Here is a 17,392-nt window from a genome sequence, read left to right on the forward strand (position 1 = left end):
AGAAAGTTCAAGATGGGAAGTGATAAAATGGGTATTCAGTAGAGCTTTGTTAAAATTTAGCTGGTATCCTTTTAAAATTTCCATGTATTCATTAAATTATATTATGTCATTCTTATTGTTGAGAGCTGAGTTGAAGTGTTAAGTTTTGCCCTCATTGAGAGTTGTGACAATTTGGTTTCTGTAGTTTGGAGATTGAGTTTAAAAAATTCTTTTTATACAAATGTTTGTATAGCTATTAAAATTGAGGTGTTCAACAAGTAAAGTAAGGACTTTATATGTATTAAAGCTCTTTTTATTTCAAATGTAAAGAGAGAGCTGCTTTTGAACTGCAGGAGGTTATCTTAGTTGCCGTGGATGCTACGGATTTGACAGTGAAATAATATTCAGAGTGCTGACTGAACTGTTTTTACTTGAGGATCTTTAAGACACCTTTTGCTGAGTGGGCCCTAAAGATGGGTTTATCAGATTGTTATTTAACATGGGTAGGTTGTTTAAGTCTCAGAAAAAAAAAATCTACAACTGCAAAGCCAAGTTGGATGATTCATTCCGTCTTTCAACAATGCAGGGTGACGCAAAAGTCTTAAAAATCGAAACTGCAGAGTGTATGTTACAAACTTATAAAAAATGTTATTTACGCATTTCTTTTAGAATAACTTAGTTTTGTGAATTTTGAGTAATACATTTTTAACTTTAGTTTTTTTACTTCCATCTCTCTGAACTTGGCAGACACCAAAGTAAAAATTTTTACATGTAGTATTCAGAATTGCTTCACTTGAAGTTTTCCTCGTTACAGATCACTCTTTAAATCACCTTGTGAAATTACATACTTTATAATTCTGGGCACTTATATGGAATATCCTTAAAACCCTCCACACATACTATTCTAAAACTTTTGTTCCAACTAATGAGAAATTCAGGTTTGAAGCAAAGATAACTTAGAGGTTTGGGGATTTCTGTGCCATTAAGGCCAATTCCTCTTGTTTTAGAAAATGAGATATGACTCTTACCCTAGAACATTATACTTAAGATGATTCTTAGTAATTGTATAATATCAAAAAATAAACTTTGAAGAACTAGCATTTGATTTAGTAAGATTAATTCCTGATAGCTTCATTTTGTCCTGTGCTGCTCATTTTTACTCACACAAAAAATCAAGTTCATTGTAAATGCAAGGAAGGGTTTGGTTAAGCACAATAGCCTATAAGCTCCTTGCTGTTTAGATAACATCAAGGCCGAGGCATGCAGCCTGGAATTGGGAATTCAGTGTGCTAGCTAAATATGACTTAGTCAAGAGGAGCTCTGCCCGTGGCAGTTAGATGACAGAAGGGTCTATCTTCTGAAAACCCATTGAAAGTCCTGGAATATCGAAACTCTAAATTTTAATATCTTAATCATTTTGAAAGCAGTTCAGAAAGAATCAAAACAATATTTGGCAGAAAATTCTCACCTGAATGATTTTTATGCTTAGTTTTATTTTTATTATTAATAGCCAGATTTTGAAAGTGCTGCTGATACAGCAATTGGCAAGAATAATGATATAGTGCTTTTGGTAAGAAAAATTTCTTTAATTTGTTTTCTGTAATCTAGAAATTGACCTGATTAAAACATGCATGTACTCTTGCAAAGTACCAAAGTTATATTCTGTAAGTTAAATGGATTTTAGATGTTTGATATTAATGCTCCAAAGGTTCTAATTAGATATATGGCAGGATAATATTTAATATGTATTTTCATCCTTATAAGCAATATAATTTAAAATATATTTATAGACTTTTTATTTTCATAGAATCAGAAATGTTAGAGGCTTTCTATTATGTACATGTTTTTTAAAATGGAAATATACATTTGTAATATGTATATGTTTTAAATGTAAGCTGTTGCAATTTTCTCATTGGGTTTTATTAAAGTTTATATAAAGGTGAAGTCTTGATAATTTCCTATGTGCGTATAGTATGTTTAAAGAGAATAATTGATGGATTTTAGAGCAACTTTTAAATTATTTTAAATATCTCAACTTTGGTAAAATTTGGTAAGGCTTAAGAATTTTGCCTTAAAAAGTAAGCAAAGTTTTAGAATAATAACACTTATAAAAAGAGTAATGAGATAAAATGGTTGAGAACTGTATTTAGAAGATGATGAAAACAAGATTGTTACAGGCAGTACAATCTAGGGAGACAAGGTGGTAATATAGCTGCGTTAAGACTGAGGTGAACTGTCAGGATCCATTTGGGGAAAGATTTTAAGTAGTTGTAAGTACATAAAGTTAGTGAAACCATTGAATATTAATGGTAATTCTATATTTATAAAGGCATGCTTATTCATCTACTAAAACATTCTACATTGAAAGATTAGGATTTAAAAAAGTAGGGAAGTACATCTGTATTTCTATGCAATAGATAAAAAACAGAAGTGAAGAAGAGTGAGAGTCAAAACTTAGCAGTGGGAGACTATCTGGGTAATGCCTGGTACATGATCGGTTGGGTCAGTGGATTTGGGATTCATAGAAGTCGAGTTCATAGAAGTCGAGTTCTCAAGGTTTATGGCCTTTGGTTCCAGGAATGAATATCTTCTGAAAACGTTTTTCTATCTAAAAGCTTCAGATGAGTGCCTTTTATTTTATTTATTTAAAAACACTTTCTACCACAATTTCAACATACTAAAAAAGTAGGAAGATTAGTATAATGAACTCTCATGTACCTGTTAATCAGCTTTTAACTCAGCTGTAGCGATTACTAACTCATGGCCATCCCCTGACGAATAAATATAGGTTTTTTAAATTTTTAATTTTCCTTTATTTGGAAGTAAGTTCAAGCCTGCAGAAAAGCTGATGTACTAGTGTAAAGTTGTTCATTAAGTTCCTTGATTATCTTTCTGATATCTTTCTATGGTGATATATCCTCTCTTATTCCTGATATTGGTAATTTGTGTCTTCCCCCTTCCCCCATTGAGTCCAACTAGAGGAATAGTCAATTTCATTGATCTCAAACAGGCTTTGGTTTCATTGATTTTTCTCCATTTTACTATTTTTTATTTCATTGATTTCTACTGTCAGTTGTATTAATTTCCCTTCAGTGCTTACTGTGGGTGTAATTCACTGTTCTTTTTCTGCTTTCTTAAGGTGGACACTGAGGTCATGATTTTAGTGCTATAAATAATTTCTAAGTACTCTTTTTTTTAAAGTTTTTTTTAATTTCTTTTTAATACAGAGAGAGACAGAGCATGAGAGGGGGAGGGGCAGAGAGAGAAGGAGACACAGAACCAGAAGCAGGCTCCAGGCTCTGAGCTAGCTGTCAGCACAGAGCCTGACGTGGGGCTCGAACCCACGAACGTGAGATCTGACCTGAGCTGAAGCCGGAGGCTTAACCGACTGAGCCACCCAGGCGCCCCTTCTAAGTACTCTTACCTTCATCCCACAAATTTTGATATATCTTCATTTTTATTTCACGGTATTTCGTATTTTTCTTATTGATTTCTGACTCATGGATTTTTTTTTAGAAGTGTATTTTATTTCCAAATATTAAATCTTCTGTACTTATCTTTCTCTTATTGGTTTCTATTTTAATTCTATTCTTCTTTTTTTTTTTAAGAACTTATTTTGTATGACTTGAATTTATGCCCCGGAATGTGATCTTTCTTGGTAGATGTTCTGTGCATGTGTTAAAAGAATGTATACTTGGCTGCAGTGGAGTAGAGTGTCTGTAAATATCAGATGGGACCAATTTGATTGATAGTGTTCAGATCTTCTATGTCCTTTGTGTATTTTGATACATCTGTTAAATGTATACATATTTCGGATAATTGTTCTGTGTTAATCAGTTGACCTCTTTGTCATTATGAATGACTTTATCCCTGGTAATATTCTCTGCTTTGAAATCTGCTTTGATATTAATACAGTTATTCCAGCTTTAATTTGAATAGCGCTTGCAGGATATATTTTAACTTTTAGCCTACTATGCTTTTATATTTAGGTTGCATTTCTTATAGGCAACATATACTTGCTTATGGCCTTGCTTTTAAAACTTAAAACCACAATCTTCATCTTTTCATTGTTGTTTAGACCATTTATATTTAATGTGACTATTGTTGTTAGATTTATCATTTTTTTGATGCTTATTTATTTTGAGAGAGAGAGAAAACGAGGGAGGGGGTAGAAAGAGAGGAGCAGAGAATCCCAAGCAGGCTCCATGTTGTTAGTGCAGACCCCCAGCTTGGGGATCAATCTCATAAACTGTGAGATCATAACCTGAGCTGAAATCAAGAGTTGGATGCTTAAGCGACTGAACCATCCAGGTGCCCTGCCATTTTTTTTTAAATTTTATTTTTGAGAGAGAGTATGTATGAGTTAGGAGAGGGACAGAGGGAGGGAGAGGGAACCTTAGGTTCCATGCTCATTGTGGAGCCTGATGGGCAGCTCAATCCCATAAACCTGGGATCATGACGTGAGCCCAAATCAAGAGTCTAATGCTCAACCAACTGAGCCATCCAGGTACCCCAATATTATTTATTTATTAAAAATTCTTAAAATCTTTATTTATTTTTGATAGTGCACGTGGGAGATGAACAGAGAGAGAAGGAGACACAGAATCCAAAGCAGGCTCCAGGCTCTGAGCTGTCAGCACAGAGCTCAGTGTGGGGTTCAAACCCACAAACTGCCAGATCATGACCTGAGCTGAAGTCAGGCGCCTGACTCAGCCACTCAGGCACCAACCTGCACTCCCACTCACTTTTTTTTTTTTTTAACTTTTAGAGAGTGTGTACACACAGGCAGTGGGTGGGGCAGAGGGAGAGAGAGAATCTCAAGCAGGCTCTATGCCCAGTGTAGGGCTCCATCTCACAACTGTGTAAGATCATGATTAAGCCAAAATCAAGAGTTATATGCTTACTTGACTGAGCCACCTGCCTGCCCCAGTATACTTAGGTTTGAATCAGCCATCTTGCTATTTGTTTTCTATGTCTTCTCTCTAATATCCATTTTCCTCCTTTTCTTTGCCTATTACATTAATTATTTTTTGTGGTTCCACTTAATCACCTCGTTGATTTTTCTTTTTACTTATGACTTTTATTGATTTATTAAAAAAATTTTTTTTTTACTGTTTGTTTATTCTTGAGGGAGAGAGAGACAGAGTGGAAGAGGGGCAAAGAGAGGGAGACACAGAATCTGAAGCAGACTCCAGGCTCTGAGCTGTCAGCACAGAACCTGATGCAGGGGTTGAACTCATAAGCTGTGAGGTCATGACCTGTGCCAAAGTTGGACGCTTAACTGACTGAGCCACCCAGGTGCCTCATATTTATTTAAAAATTTTTTTTAATTGTTTATGTATTTTCGAGAGACAGAGATAGAGCATGAGTGGGAGAGGGGTAGAGAGAGAGGGAGACACAGAATCAGAAGCAGGCTCCAGGCTCTGAGCTGTCAGCACAGAGCCCAACACAGGACTCAAACCCACAAACTGTGAAATTATAACCTGAGCTGAAGTCAGTTGCTCAACTGACTGAGCCACCTAGGCACCCTATAATATAACTCCTTTATTTTAATGGTTACTTTAGAGTTTAGAGTGTACATCTGTAACATATTACAGTTTACTTTCACATAAAATTAAACTCCTATCTGATTCCTTTCATTCCTTCGTGGAGATCTTTGTTTCCATTTCCATTTTTCTACCTGAGCACTTCAACATTTTTTTTTTTTTTAGGTTTTGTAAAAAAAGCCTTTATTTCCCCTTTGATTTTGGAAGATATTTTTGCTGGGTATAGAATTTTCTGAATGGTTTCTTTTTCTCAGTACTTCAAGGTATTGCTTAGTTCTTCTGCATTATTTTTTAGCAAGAAATCCATGTCATTCTTGTCTAACTTTCTGTGTACATAGCATCTCTTTTTCCTCTGGCTCCTTATAAGATTTTTTTTTATAACTACTTTAGAGCAGTTTGATAGTGATATGCCTTGTAATTATTCAGTGTTTATTTGCTTAGTTGGACTTTTTGGATCTGTAGGCTTATAATTTTTCATCTAATTTGGAAAAATTTTTGCCATTATATCATTACATATTTTTGGTCTCTCCTACCTTACATGTGTATTAGGACTTGAAGTTGTCTCATACCCTACTGATGTTTTGTGTTTTTTTTTCTCTCTAGTCTTTTTTCTGTTCATTTTTCATTTTGGATATTTCTATTACTTTGTCTTTGGGTTCACTGATTTTTTCTTTTGCAGTATTTAATGTGCTGTTAATCCCATGTAGTAAATTTTTTCATTCATCTCCAATACTGTACTTTCTTTCTTCTTGTCAGCTTAGTTCTTTTTTTATCTTTCATGTCTCTACTTAATGTGTTCAATCTTTCCTTTTGCTTTTTGAACATACAGACTACAATTACAACAGCTGTCTTAATGTTCTTGTCTTCCAGTTCTATTATTTGTGTCCGTTTTGGTCTTTTCCTACTGATTGATTTTTCTTATTATGGTAAAGTTTTAATTGGATGTTGAATATTGTAACATACTAGGACTAGAAATTTGTTATTCTTATATATCTCTTGAACTTTGTGAAGCTGTTAAATTATTTGAAAACAGTTTATTGCTTTAGGTCTTAAGAGTTTTGTTAGCCTTTAGTTTAGGGCTAATTTGATCCCATTGCTGAAGCAACACCCTGCTGAATACTCTTCTTGATTCCTTGTAACTAATGATGTTTCCACTGTGGTGGTAGGAACAGGCATTCTTCGCAGCCCTGTGTGAACCCTGGTAATTTTTTACTCTTAATCGTTTTGTATGATGCTTTCTCTTGCCTTTAGTAGTATCTTCACATCTACACTGATGGGTACTCAGCTTAAGACTTGAGGGGAACTGTCTTACAGATTTACATTGTTCTTTCTCTGTACAGAACTCTTCACTGATAATCTGCCCTGCAAACCTGCCTCCTCAGAGGATGCCTGTGATGCTTCCTCAGACTCCTAGCTTCATCTCCCCAGCTTGGGGAGACTGTTGGGCTCCCCCGCCCCATGAGTTCCCTGCAGTACTGGGCTATGCCTTACGCATTTGGTCAACAATCGTTGATCTTTTCTGCAGGGAAAGAGGTTGGGCTAGCTCATTCTACCAGTAATCTATTAGCAGTGAGTTATGGCCCTTAAGAATAGCTGTCGTCTCAAGTCATATTGATTTGATGAATCAGTCTTACTATGTTGGAATGACTCCAGTAATATGCTTCAAAGCTGTAACACTACCCTAGACTGAGAAGAAATTGTTACAAAATTGCCCACAGGGCTTTATGATAATGTGGCTTGTTTTGGAGATGTTGGACCAGATACCTCTAAGGCTTCATTTCTAAGATGGCACTGAGTCTTTTTTATATTTATTACATGTTATTGTGTATATGTTACATATACCATTAATATATGTAACATAATTTATACATAATATGTGTTATATGTATTTTTATAGTCAAAGTACTGTGTTTTATTTCTGTAGAAATGCTGCTCTACATAGCCCTGACCACATCTCCAGGGCTAGCAGATGGTATAGAAGCTCTGAATGCTGGTACAGGAGGCATCAGTATTTTTTATTGGTCATTTTGTTGATGACATAGATCAAGAGATTTCAGTACGCTTATATTTATATGTGGGATTTGTTTAAAATTCTCCTGTTTATTAATTCATATCATGTAAACATCAAATAGCTGTTGCTATCTTGGCACAAAATCTTCCTTACATCATTTATTCAACAAATATTTTTTTAGTGCCTGTCACGTATCAGGCCTATGCTTACACATTGAACAGATGAGTAGAGGGATGGCATCTGGAATGAGAGGTAATATTCCCAATGTGCTCTCCAGGGTTCAGCCTAGTCTAAAGCAGTGCTGTTTGGTCCAGACATTTTTAGTCTTGAAAATTAATGTGAACTCTGAAGAGCTTCTGTTTATGTGAGTTCTATCTGTTGATACCATGTTAATTAAAACTGAAATCTTTAAGAATATTAATTTAATAAAACATAACAGTAATATGCTTATTTCATATTAAGTAACATTTTTCTAAGAAGTATTTATTTTGCAGAAACAGAAAAGATCACACAAAAACTGGCATTGTTTATATTTTGCAAATCTTCTTAATGTGTGGCTGAATGTTTAATATTTGAAATTAATATCCTTTCTCAAAACAGGAAAAAATTTGTCAGTGAGCTCACCGAATTTTCTCCTAGACAAGCATCATAGGTAGTCAAAGCATCAGTAGATTGCGTAGTGGACTTAGACTCAGAATGAGGGAGTGATCTCTAATAGGGGTACAGCTGCCTTAGGAATTGACTCTTGGCCAGGGATTCCCATTTGTTTAATAGGTGCTCAGTAAATACTTGTTGGATGGCTTATTTAATAATCTTGGGGAGGTGTTGGGGTTGGTTTCACTGCTGGTGCTTTACTTCTTCACTATACTTCCAGCAATAAATTGAGTTGTGCGAAGTACTTTTAGCTGAAGATGGTTAAACTAGATTAGTGCTCTGAGTCTGGGGAATGAAAAGAGAAGACTCTGTAGTAATTTCTTTTAGAACTTAATTGTTTTGTGCCAAGGCTGTTGCTAGTGTAAGTTAATTGATGAAATATGCCAGGTTTTGTGATAATATGTGTCACCAGGACCAGCATACTATTGAAAATGTCATTAAAACCAGCCAATACTTTAGTGAGTACTTAAATATCAGCTAAACTTTGATACACGTATCATGACAAACAATGTTACAGTGTGAAGTTACATAGTCTGCTTAAGGTACAACAGAATACCTAACATGTATTCTTCCTTTCCTTCAGTTATCTACAACTGTTCTGAAGCACAAGACCTCTCAAACTACTATAGATATGGACAAAGAAGAAAGGAAGACTATCAACCAGGGTCAAGAAGATGAAATGGTAACCGCTTTTTATAATTTACTTGTAAAGTGTGAAGAATTTATCTCTGTAATTTATTCCAGGGAAGTCAAAAAGTACACTTAAAACACTGAATTAACCTGCTTTTCCTCATTCTGTGTTTTTGAGTTGGGATTATGTAACTTCTCTATTTGTTGGTTTTAATACTAGCAAAATATGCTTTTTTTATTTGGTAATTTAAGAAGCTACATTAGTTAATATTTATATATAATTCCAAATATAAGATTTCTAATTTTAGCTTATAAAAAAGGCACTCTTAGGGTGCCTGGCTGGCTTAGTTGGTATAGCATGTGACTCTTGGTCTCAGGGTATGAGTTCAAGCCCCAAATTGGGCATGGAGCCTACTTTAAAAAAAAAGTTTAGGGGCACCTGGGTGGCTCAGTCAGTTAAGCCTCCGACTTCGGCTCAGGTCAGATCTCACGTTTGTGGGTTCAAGCCCCGTGTCAGGCTCTGTGCTGACAGATGGCTCAGAGCCTGGAGCCTGCTTCTGGTTCTGTGTCTCCTTCTCTCTCTGCCTCTCCCCCTCTCATCCTCTGTCTCTTCTCTATCAAAAATAAATTAAAAACATTAAAAAAATAAAAAAATAAAAAAATAAAAATTAAAAAAAAGTTTAAAATGAGCTTAATGAAAAGCACTTTTCAACTCTTTGTATGTGGTAGGGGGAGGTAAGGTTATCAGGTAAAATAAGATACTCTGTTAAATGTTAATTTCATATAATCAGGGAGTAAATTTTTCATATGAGCATGTCCCAAATATTACATAGGGCAATCAAAAAATTTATTTTTATTTTTTTATTTAACCCTTTTTTTAACGTTTTATTTATTTTTGATACAGAGAGAGACAGGGTATGAGAGGGGGAGGGGCAGAGAGAGAAGGAGACACAGAACAGGAAGCAGGCTCCGGGCTCTGAGCTAGCTGTCAGCACAGAGCCTGACATGGGGCTCGAACCCACGAACGTGAGATCTGACCTGAGCCGAAGTCGGCGGTGTAACCAACCGAGCCACCCAGGCGTCCTATTAATTTTTTATTGACATTTAAGTTTAACTAGGCCCTCTGCATTTTCATTTGCTGAATTTGGCAGCCTTTGTTGAATTATGGTAGTGATGGGAGTAAACTGAAACAATTGTGAAATAATTTGGGTCAGGAAGTCAAATTGATCAGTTATAGCAATATTGGGACAATTAGCTAATCATTTGGGTGAAACATAAAGTTAAAACTTACTGTATCTAAATGCAGTGTGGTATTATGGCTTGTATCCTGGAACAGAAATAAGACAGTGGAAAAAAACTAGTGAAATTCTAATTAAAGACTAGTTTTAGTTAATTGTAATGTGTCAGTGTCAATCCCTTGATTTTGACAAATGTACCAAGTTAACAGAGGAAACTAGATGGAAGGTATACAGGGAATTCCTAATGTTTTTGTAACTCTTCTGCAAATCTAAAATTATTCCAAAATTAAAAGTTTATTTAAAGAAACCCTACCTTTTAGGGGTACCTGAGGGGCTTAGTCAGTTAAGCATCCAGCTTTGGCTCAGGTCACGTTCTCGTGGTTCATGAGTTCGAGCCCCGCATTGGGCTTGCTGCTATCAGCACAGAGCCTGCTTTGGATCTTCTGCCCCCACCCTCCTCCCGCAACTGATTGTCACACTTTCTCTCTCAAAAATAGATAAGACATTAAAAAAAACCCTACCTTTTATGTGACAAAATAGCTAATACACATTTGGAAAACAAAGAACTTTGACATTTTTCTCATATATCATTTGATATTTAATTGTGTGCTCACTGTGTCCATGCAGGAGATTTATGGCTATAATTTCTGTCGCTGGAAGCTTGCCATAGTCTCTCTAGGAGTGGTTTGCACTGGTGGCTTCCTCCTCCTCCTCCTCTACTGGATGCCCGAGTGGCGGGTGAAGGCGACCTGTGTGAGAGCTGCGATTAAAGACTGTGAAGTGGTGCTGCTGAGAACTACCGTAAGCCCACGCATTCACTCGTAGCCGGCATTTCAGGAGTGAAGCAATGCTTTTGCGTGTGCTTCGTTCAGAATAATGTATGAGGAGAACATCACTACTAGGGTATAATCAGGAGTGCTAATCCTGAAAGCATGTGTGTTCAAAATGAGCATTATCACAGTGATTAGAATATAAAGGAATCTTAAAGATGATTATGTCAACCCCTTCCTTTTGTACCCCTTTCTTTTGTAGTTCTCGATGCACTGCGACATTCAGATTAGCTGCCTATCTGTCAGGGTCATCATCAGCCAGTGTAAGGACTGTGTCAGATCTGTTATTCAGTAAGCTAGTTGCCTTTCTACTCTGTGATGTTGCTGCATCCAGGGTTTTTGTTTGTTTGTTTTTGTTTTGTTTGGTTGGAAACATTTTATCGGAGGCTTTAATTTCTAGTCTCAGTATGTTGATGGGTATATTAAGAAATTACTCATCTTTCAGGGGATATTGTATCATAAAATGGTGAGCAATGGAAAGCACCTCATGTTGGAATTTATACATCTTCGTGAAATGGTTTAACATTTAGTGAGTAGGACGTGATGCTTTCTCAGTTAGAGATGAGTAAACAATATGTAAAGAATGGGAATTTAAAACTATATTAAAAGATATATATAGCATTGTAGGTACAGTTACTATATAATACATGCAACTGGCTTTTTATCTTTATCCTCTCTCTTTTAAGGATGAATTCAGAATGTGGTTTTGTGCAAAAATTCGCCTCCTTTCTCTGGAAACTCACCCATTTTTGAGTCCAACATCTATGACTAATAAACTTGCAAATGGCCATGCTGTTCATCTTACTGAAAATTTGGCTACAGAGAATAGGCATGAGATGAGCAAATATTTACAAACTCAACCACAGCAGGTATGGTGATCTTAGTGTTATAGTTTCTTTCAAAACCAGAATTGTTACGTTTTATGCTATCATAGCCTATAATTTTGTGCTTGCAGTTATTTTTGTTTGGGATGAATATATATGCATATAAAATACTTATTACTATATATAACACAGTTTCGGTAATAATAGAAGAAGCAGATTGCATTTGCATGTGATCACTGTAATTTTAATACATAATAGATTTGTGTTAGTAAACTTAATTGTTAACAAGTGATGATAGTGCTTTTTGGTGTAACATTTATGTATGTTCTACAGATTCGTTATTTTACCCACCACAGTGTAAAATACTTCTGGAATGATAACCTTCACAATTTTGATTTTTTAAAGTAAGTATTTTTCTTTTGTTTTGATTCTGTTATGAGTATCTTGAAAATGTTCTAGATGGAAAAGAATTCATGGTAGGGTTACAAAAAATTGAAGAGGTATTTGTTGCATAACTGTTATTCACTTATTAACAACTCCCTGGTGTATTTGAATACTTGTTAACCATGTTAGGATAAGTCCTACTTACAACTAGTACCTTGGCAAAATTTAGCATATGTGCTGCCAAAGCGAGCACTGTACCTTGGCAAAATTTACATAAAAGTTTGAAACAGTATGATTCTCCACATCTACTCTGATTCTGAGTTCTTTTCTTTTTGTGGGTTCATCTCAAAGTGAATTTTAGAGTACACTTTATAGCCCATCAGAATATCTGAATTGTCATTTCCCAAACAGAAACTTTACTATGTATTAAGATTGACGCATTGTTCAATGTGTTAAACCTTGAGTAGGACAAATTGGAGGAATCCCTTAAAATTGATTTTTTGTGGAGCCTTGAAGTTTTATGTAAGTTCTGCATTAATTAGGATTCTGTTTTTATTGCTATTGTTAAAGTGATTATTATAAACACCCATTAAATTATCATTACTTGAGAGTGCTAAAGAAATTCTTAATATTAGCAATACAAAGAGAATCACCTTATCAACATTTAAAATATTCACGCCTGGATTTTCTTCTTCAGACACTAAGGAATTCGAATATTCTGGAATAGACTTGGGCATTTCTATATGACTACTTCTGAAGACCATTTCTAGTTAAGGACTATTGCCTTATAGAACACTGCCAGTGAGCTGCCATTTTGTTTTTTTAAAAAAGTCTTGGAGGTGATCCCTGCTGCTTTTGGAGAAGCCATCAACTTCAGTGGAAAAAAATGTCAAACCTATTTGCCTTGTGGCATTTGCCAGCTGTGGAAACTTATAGAATTTAAACTTATCCCAATGATAGTAGTTAATTATGGAGCTTAGTTTTCTATCTGAAAAAAATGGAAAAGAATTGGAGTTAAATGATGTGTAGGTTTCTCTTTGGAGTTCTGTGACTCGTAGATCAGTTAATATAAGCATAATTAAGACATTTTGGGGGAAAAGTAGGGCTGTTGGTTGAATCCAGTTAGAATTGTTACAGATTTTGGACATTGCCTGTGACTCATAAATTCTGTATTTCTCTCCCAGGTTTGTATTAGGACAGGGGCAGATTTGGATTGATGCTTTTGCAGGAAAAAACATCACTGAATTGGATTTGTTAGCATGAAACTTTTAAAGAATTGAAGTGGCAAAATTATATAGCTTAAAAAATAAAAAACAAATTTATCTTTAGTTTGGAATTCTCAAGTTAGTCATACTTTACCCATAATTTTGTTAGTTTAACTAATAGCTCTTACAACTTTGGTACAGCCTTAAAGGATAATAATATTGTCATATAAACTTGAGTATTTAGAGCCATCTTATCATGTGATAGATACATTGCTTAATTTAGAATTTGGCACACTTGAGAGTTAGAACTTTTATTATTGGTTATCTTAAGATTTAAAAATTCTCATTCACTATTTCAGTTTTTGTTAGGGTTTCTATTTGTAAGGAAGTTACTTGAAAATCAGGAATATAGAAAAATGAGGCATTAAGACATTTGGATATTTTAAACTTTGTTTAAAGTAAAAACTTTGGATTTATTTAGGGGACTGGATGAAGGTGTTTCTTGTACGTCAATTTATGAAAAGCATAGTGCAGGACTGACAAAGGGGATGCATGCCTACAGGTAATTTTTATCCAACTAAAGTTAGATCTGTTATCAAAATTCCTAAATAAAGTAGTATATATAGTCTACCCTTTTACCATATAGTTGTACATATTAACAGGTATTTAAATATTATAGACCTAGTAGTTGACAACTTATTTATATTTTATTTGAGTAAGATTGTCTCTCAGTTTAAGAATTATGAAAATGTTGAAACTGGAATTTTGAAGTTGGTATCCTTGAAAATATACCATATTTTATCAATTCTAAGGTGCATATTTTAGACATTTTTAACATTTCTAAAGTGGGGGATGGGTCATGCAGTTGGGGAGGGGGGTCATCCTTTACCCGACAGCATTTTCTCTTGATAGCACATAAAATGATGGGTATGCCTTATAATTGATAGCAGCTTAGATTTTCTGAAATGTATTGGGAGTTGTCAGCATGAGCTCAAAATTTACCACAGTGAGTATTTGTAAATTGTAATGCATAATCCTTTTTTATCATGTTATTCTTTGCTATAGTATAAGACTGTACCAGTGTATTGCATATTTTAAGGGTAAATCCTATTTTCAAATTAAATTAGCAGTTTTCTTATACTTTCGTAGCATGTTTTTTTCAGTAGAGTATTAAAAAATGGATTCATTTAGACCTATACTTCATAAAAGGCAAGAATTAGTCTATCATAATGAAAGTACTAACAGGAGTTTAAGTGGAAGGATTTAAGCAACTTATTAAAAGCATTTTGAAAAAAGTCAGATAGATGTACAGTGTTTTGAAATAAACGCTGTTAGTACAGTATTCTCATTAGAAAAATAGTATAGCACTCCTCAAATTTATTTAGTCTCTTGCTAAAATGATTTACAATTCAAAATTGTTGAGGTGTATTGTGTTTAAGGATGAAAAAGTATTTGCAGACTAGGGGGAAAGATACTTGTCACACAGAAAGATGTGAGACAGAATGAAACAACAGTGTAGTTATCCAGTATTGACTACTTTGATTTAAATACTGTAGGTAGAGAATTGAATTGTGGAAAAAAGTATGTAGAGACATGAATGTTTAAGTTCCAGACTTAAGAGTAGTCTGTGGTTTGAGTTTTATCTAATAAAATGCCATCAATAAATTATACTATTATTGTATAATGTAACACTATTATTATGTTTTCCTGTTGTAGAAAATTGCTTTATGGAGTAAATGAAATTACTGTGAAAGTGCCTTCCATTTTTAAGCTTCTAATTAAGGAGGTAAGACAGCATTTGTGATCAATAGAGTTGTCAATTTGAAAAGAGCCGTGATTTAAGTAATAAGATATTCTTGGTTTTCTCTTAATTTCTCTCTCATTTTCTCTCTTTTTTAACTTGGAAGGTAAAGGTAGTAACTGTGCTAGAGAAATAATTTGGGGGCATGAGTTACCTTTTTATTACTTGTTTTGCTTTTCTTGTCTGTAAACTTTTTTTAATTCTTAGTTGCACATCTAAATCTTGCCCTGTTTTATAGTTGTATACACCTGTCTTTTCTCTTTTCTCCAATTTTTAGATGATTTATCATGTTTATTCTTCACGTGGTATTTTGTGGTGCAGTTTTGGGAACTAGACATTGTACCGTAACTTTGGAATGTAGAGCATGACCCGTTGATTGACCATGAGGGACTTGTACTTTATCCCGGGAGGGAAACGTGTTAATAGTTATTGTAGTGACTGCTCAGTTGTAAGTGCCATTGAAGAAGTGTGAATAAAGGTTATACATGTAAAGGAAGGGAGTATGGGATTTTGCCTGGCAGATTTAGGCTCTTTTGATTTTTGGCTAAAGATCAAGGGTTGGGTGAGTACTTTTAGTAGAGTATACGGATTATTTTCCTCATTTCCTGAGAGTGGCCATATTATGTTGCTTTAGAACAAAGCAGAGTGTAGTGACTGGAGGAGTTAGAAAGCCTGGTTTATAATATGGTTTTGTCAGGAACTAGCATTGATCATTAGAAAATCTTTTTCTCCTTTATCTATAAGATTGGAGTAAGTCCTTTTAAATTATCTCTGTAATTTTGGAGTAAAATGGGACTATATATGTGAAAGTGCTTTGAAAAGTTCACAAGCATCAATTTTAAGACATTTGGGGGAAGTTATTAATGAAATTGATAAAATACTATGAAATTTGACCAAATGAAGCCTATTGTCGGGACTGCTTTATCTCTTTTTCATTCAGATTTATTTATTTATTTACTTATTTAAAGTTTATTTATTTATTTTGAGAGAGACACAGACCATGTGAGCAGGGAAAGGGTAAAGAGAGGGAGAGGGAGAGGGGGAGAGAGAGAGAGAGACAGAGAGAGAGAGAGAGAGAGAGAATCCCAAGCAGGCTCTACCCTGTCAGTGCAGAGCCTGATGCGGTTCTTGAATTCATGAAACAGTGAGATCATGACCTGAGCTGTATCTGAGAGTTGGATGCTTACCTAACTGAGCCCCCCAGGTGCCTTTTTTCATTCAGGTTTTAATCCTTAATTATTTCCTTAGAGAATAGAAAACAATGTAACTTACTGTCTCCTACTTGTCTTACCTTTAGTCTCCAGTGAACCTTTGATATTTAGAGTTCATAGTAAGTAAATATTTGTTCCATTTAATTAAAATTTTTAGATCTTTTAGTTGTCCGGTAATTATTGGAAGTAAATGTACTTTATTGCTGAGGCCGAATGAAGAACAGCTAAATACACAGATTTTTTCTATTTCTGGCTGAATCTATAATTGGGTTTGATATGGATCTAGATAGATGCAAATAAATTAAGTTTATTTAGCCAGACTCTAGTAGTTCAATGGTAAAAAAGTGCTGTTCTAACTCTTTGGGCAGTATATGTCACCCCGGGAACTGCAGAGCTTATCCTTTATGTGTCTTGTTGGCTCTTTCCTTTTTTTAATGTTTGTTTAGTTTTGAGAGAGTGCTAGTAGGGGAGGGGCAGAGAGAGAGAAGAGGAGAGAGAAGGAGACAGAGGATCCAAAGTGGGCTTTGTGCTGAGAGCAGTGAGCCTGATGTGGGAGCCCAAACTCCTGAGCTGTGAGGTCATGACCTGAGCTGAGGTCGGATGCTTAATTTACTGAGCTACCCAGGCTCCCTTGTTGGTTATTTCTTAAATGCAAAGGTGGAACATTTGTATGGTTATAAATACCTTATCCAATTTGACTTAAAATCTTATTTTTTAGGTTCTCAACCCATTTTACATTTTCCAGCTGTTCAGTGTTATACTGTGGAGCACTGATGAATACTATTATTATGCTCTAGCCATTGTGATCATGTCTGTAGTGTCAATTGTAAGCTCTCTGTATTCCATTAGAAAGGTAAGTCCAGTTTATTATGGCTTTTACAACTGTGTTTGTATTTGGTAGTAACATGTAACGTGTGTAGAGTAATACTTGGTACAAAGTAATACTCAATATAATTATTCTTTTAGTTATATGAATATGTACTCCTTTCCCTCTCTCTTTGTTGTGGAGGAAGGCAGCTGCTTTTTAGAGTTAGACTACCACCTGACTGCTTAGAGGCCATAGGGATCTATATGTGCTT

The 17,392-nt window shown here is 35.0% G+C and overlaps 1 protein-coding gene across 4 annotated transcripts in view; it reads left to right on the top strand.

The window, feature by feature from the left end:
• ATP13A3 (ATPase 13A3) overlaps window positions 1-17,392 on the top strand; it is an 85,893-nt gene that overhangs the window by 13,724 nt on the left and 54,777 nt on the right. For 3 of the 4 annotated variants that reach the window (XR_003908703.1, XM_029939614.1, XM_029939615.1), the window contains exons 2-8: window positions 8,774-8,872; window positions 10,686-10,859; window positions 11,575-11,757; window positions 12,046-12,116; window positions 13,783-13,863; window positions 15,018-15,087; window positions 17,032-17,166. Coding sequence is in view for 3 of the 4 variants with exons in the window: in XM_029939614.1 (XP_029795474.1) it covers window positions 8,822-8,872; window positions 10,686-10,859; window positions 11,575-11,757; window positions 12,046-12,116; window positions 13,783-13,863; window positions 15,018-15,087; window positions 17,032-17,166 (765 nt within the window). In the remaining variant the exon portion in view is untranslated. The remainder of the gene's footprint in view (window positions 1-8,773; window positions 8,873-10,685; window positions 10,860-11,574; window positions 11,758-12,045; window positions 12,117-13,782; window positions 13,864-15,017; window positions 15,088-17,031; window positions 17,167-17,392) is intronic. The other variant, XM_029939616.1, reaches the window with a different exon arrangement.

Source organism: Suricata suricatta, chromosome 5 (assembly GCF_006229205.1).
Source record: "Suricata suricatta isolate VVHF042 chromosome 5, meerkat_22Aug2017_6uvM2_HiC, whole genome shotgun sequence".
NCBI classification, from domain to species: domain Eukaryota; kingdom Metazoa; phylum Chordata; class Mammalia; order Carnivora; family Herpestidae; genus Suricata; species Suricata suricatta.